The sequence below is a fragment of the Gekko japonicus genome, unplaced genomic scaffold (assembly GCF_001447785.1).
Source record: "Gekko japonicus isolate JY-2015 unplaced genomic scaffold, Gekko_japonicus_V1.1 scaffold3944, whole genome shotgun sequence".
In the NCBI taxonomy this organism is placed as follows: Eukaryota; Metazoa; Chordata; class Lepidosauria; order Squamata; family Gekkonidae; genus Gekko; species Gekko japonicus.
In genome coordinates this window covers 8,348-12,088 of record NW_015163207.1, presented here as the reverse complement: position 1 = coordinate 12,088, position 3,741 = coordinate 8,348, and the positions used below count along the sequence as shown (strand labels likewise).

At 58.2% G+C, this 3,741-nt stretch overlaps 1 protein-coding gene across 1 annotated transcript in view; it reads left to right on the top strand.

Moving 5' to 3' along the window:
- Positions 1–3,120, top strand: part of SAMD4B (sterile alpha motif domain containing 4B) — a gene marked incomplete at its 3' end in the record, with an annotated part of 36,143 nt that extends 33,023 nt beyond the window's left edge. Inside the window, exons 10-12 of the mRNA XM_015407161.1 lie at positions 873–1,071; positions 1,962–2,085; positions 3,037–3,120. Of these exons, the coding sequence (XP_015262647.1) occupies positions 873–1,071; positions 1,962–2,085; positions 3,037–3,120 (407 nt within the window). The remainder of the gene's footprint in view (positions 1–872; positions 1,072–1,961; positions 2,086–3,036) is intronic.
- Between the last annotated feature and the right edge of the window lie 621 nt (positions 3,121–3,741).

Here is a 3,741-nt window from a genome sequence, read left to right as displayed (position 1 = left end):
GGGAAGCAGGAGACGGCCAGTTCCACTGCGGGCCTGACGGAAGCTCTCCGGGGGCCTAATCCAGCCCCCGGGCCGCATGTTTGACCCCCCTGGTCTTGACTGTGCCGACGAAACAGAAGCAGGCCTCGCTGGGTCGGCCGCCCTGCAGCAGCAGGAGTTTGTGGGGACATGTCTGGGGCACAGACGGGGAGGACCCCCCCCAGCTCCCCCAGCCTGGGGCTGTGGGCTGTGCCCCCGAGTGCCTCTCCCAGCCTTCCCGGTCTCCCGGCTCTGAGACACAGTTTTGACTTGTGTGTAATTTATTTATATCATTTATTAATTAGATTTGTATCCCGCCCTCCCCAAACGGGCTCAGGGCGGCTAACAAGAGGCCTATGCCATAAGTAAAGGTAAAGGTTCCCTTGCCCGAAAGCCAGTCGAATCTGACTCGGACGTTTCCGTGGTCACGTGGCCGGCATGACTAAACGCCAAGGCGCACGGAACGCTGTTCCCTTCCCACCGAAGTGGTACCTATTTATCTACTTGCAATTTCTTGCTTCCGAACTGCTAGGTTGGCAGGAGCTGGAACTAGAGACGGGAGCTCACTCCGTCATGCGGCACATCCGGGTCTCGAACTGCTGAACTATTGACCTTCCACAGCCTGCAGTTCAGCGTCTTAACCCCTTGAGCCACCGCAGCTCCTCCTATGCCATAACTGAACAGCTAAAAACAGAATAAAACAATCCCTCCCACCAAAATGCCGGTGCTCTTGATATTAGTTCTTATCGGTCCAAGATGGGGTTCCGTTGAACCGGCCTAACCCGTCAGCATAAGTCATCGTTCCCAGCAGGGTCTCTCTCTCACTCTCTCTCTCTCCCCCCTCTCCCTTCCAGATGGGCCTTTGGCTCCAACTCTCTCCCCATAGCTGGCTCTGTGGGAGTGGGAGTGGCGCGCAGAGGACAGCGGCAGTTCCAGATGCCCCCCCGTGCCATCCCCCCGAGCCGCATGGGGATCCTCAGCCCGGCGGGGATCGGTGGCGTCTCTCCCCGGCACGCCCTCGCCAGCCCGAACCTGGGGAGCCAAGGGCGGCAGGTAAGGAAGCAGAGCGGGGAGTTTGGCTCAGCGGTGTGTGTGTATGTGTGTGAAGTCAGGGCGATCTCCTGTGACCGAGCCCTACTCGGGGGGCCGGGAGGCTTGTGGCGTCCTCTTATTAGGGAGGACTGGTTTTCCCTTTAACTGTGCTCTTTGCTTGATTAAACTGGGTCTATTCGGCTGCCCCCAGGAATTTAAGGATTTCCAAACCTTCTCTCTGTTCCTCTTTCTGGTAAAGTAACCCAGGGTCTAGGCTTTTCCAGCTGCCTTTCATAACTAACTTTCAACAGACTGACTGATACTCACACAGATCCACTTTAAAAACTCCTCCCACACTCTCTCATCCTCCAATCACACCACACTTGTTTCTCTCAATCACTCTACTCTGCATTCACTGCACTGCAACCAAACATTTGATTCCCCACTCCTCCACTCGCACCTGGCTGGATGACGTTGGGCAAGCCGTTGTTCTGATAAGAGCTGTCCCTGAAAAAGAGCAGTTTCTGTCCAGAGCTCTCTCAGCCCCACCTGCCTCACGGGGTTAGGGTTAGGGTTGTGGGGAGGGGAAGGGAAAGGAGTTTGTAAGCCGCTCTGAGACTCCTTTGAGTAGTGAAGGGCGGGGTGTAAATCCACTCCTCTTCTTCTTCTTCTTGGTGCTGGAAGTGGAGGACTTGCACCATAGAAACGCAGGGCCAAAGCAGCACCCGCGGTGCTGTCGTGGTATCTCTAGTTCAGGCCGTGAGCCGCTTTGTCGTTCAGTCCCGTCTGCAAAGCGTGCAGCGTACCAGGAGGGTGGCGGTATCACAGTGCAAGCCCTTCAGAGATTCTCCTGCCTAATGACGGACTCTTCTGTTTCTTCTCTCCCCCCCCCCACCTCCGAACAAACAAAGAACCTGTGGTTTGCCAACCCCGGGGGTAGCAACAGCATGCCCGGCCAGAGCCGCAGCTCAGTCCAGCGCACCCATTCGCTCCCTGTCCACACGTCCCCGCAGGCCATCCTCATGTTCCCCCAGGGTGAGTAGCGGGGGCTCTGGAGTGGGTGGGATTAGTGGGGAGGGAGCTTTGCCGCAGTTTCCTGGGCTAAGGGGTGGCAGTCCTGCTCTTCTCCAGTTTGGTGTAGTGGTTAAGAGCGCGGACTCTAATCTGGGAGAACCGGGTTGGATTCCCCACTCTTCCACATGCAGCCACTGGTGTGACCTTGGGTCAGTCACAAGTTCTCTCTGAGAGCTGTCCTCTCAAGGGCAGTCCCCGAGAGAGCTCTGTCAGCCCCACCTACCTCACAGGGTGTCTGCTGTGGGGAGGGGAAGGGAGAGGAGTTTGTCAGCCGCTCTGAGACTTCTTTGGGTGGTGAAGGGTGGGTATAAATCCAATCTCTTCTCCTCCTCCTCCTCCTCCTCCACATGCAGCCACTGGTGTGACCTTGAGTCAGTCACAAGTTCTCTCAGAGCTGTTCTCTCAAGGGCAGTCCCCGAGAGAGCTCTGTTAGCCCCACCTACCTCACAGGGTGTCTGTTGCGGAGAGGGGAAGGGAGAGGAGTTTGTCCTTTGGGTAGTGAAGGGCGGGGTATAAACCGAATCTCTTCTCTCTCCCCCCGGGGAGCGGACGTTGGCTGCATTTCAGCGGGGTTTGCCCTATGCCAGTGCTTGGCGCAGAGCACTCGAGGCTTAATAAAGGGTTAGCTAGCCCTTGACATGTCGTCAGTCCTCAGAGGACGTGGCTGTGGAAGATGAGCCACTCCGGCCTGGGGTGGCGAAGCCCCCACCAGCCCCCTCAGCAGTCTGAGAAAGGGTGGGGGAGAGGCTCGTAGAGGACACACATTCCGGGCACCCGCGAGCCTCGGTCTTGAGCAATTCAGAGCCAGAGAGGGGTCTTCCTCTCACCCGGCTTCTTTCCTGGAGGGCACGAGGGTGAGAGGGGAAGCAGGCCAATGAGCACCCGTGACCGGCCGTCATGTCTCTCCACCAGATTGCCAGCTCCCCGGGACCGACCTGGAGATCAACCCCACGCTGGAGTCGCTGTGTCTCAGCATGACGGAGCACGCGCTGGGTGGTGAGGAGGACCTTTGGCTTCTTAACTCGGCCCTCTGCTCCCTTCTCAAGAGGCGGAGGAGGGCGTTCCGGTACCGGGGAGGGAGGCCCCGGAGCCAGACGGCGGGTGGGGTTAATCCGGGTCCATGGCGTCGAGGCTTGCCCGTCCGGAGGGGTTGAACCACTGTGGGGCTCGGTGGCTGGTTTTAAGGCACTGTGAGCACCGCACCGCAAAAGCCACTGACCACGTAATGCATGGCAAGTGAAGGAAGGCAAGGAAGCGGAGGGAAATCATGCCGTGAAAGAGCACTCGATAACATGGGCCCGGGTATAAATGTGCCTCCGCTCAGGCCCTGTTTCCGGCCCTCGGAAGATGGGGTGGCGAACGCCTGCACTTTTGAGACAGAAATCGGGAGTTCAGCGCCCAGAAAAGGAGCTGTGGCTCAGGGGTAGAGCACCCGCTTGGCAGGCGGAAGGTCCCAGGTTCAATCCCCCGTGCGCCTTGGCGTCTAGTCATGCCGGCCACATGACCATGGAAACGTCTTCGGACAGCGCTGGCTCTTCGGCTTTGAAACGGAGATGAGCACCGCATCCCTAGAGTCGGATTCGACTGGCTTTCGAGCAAGGGAAACCTTTACCTTTT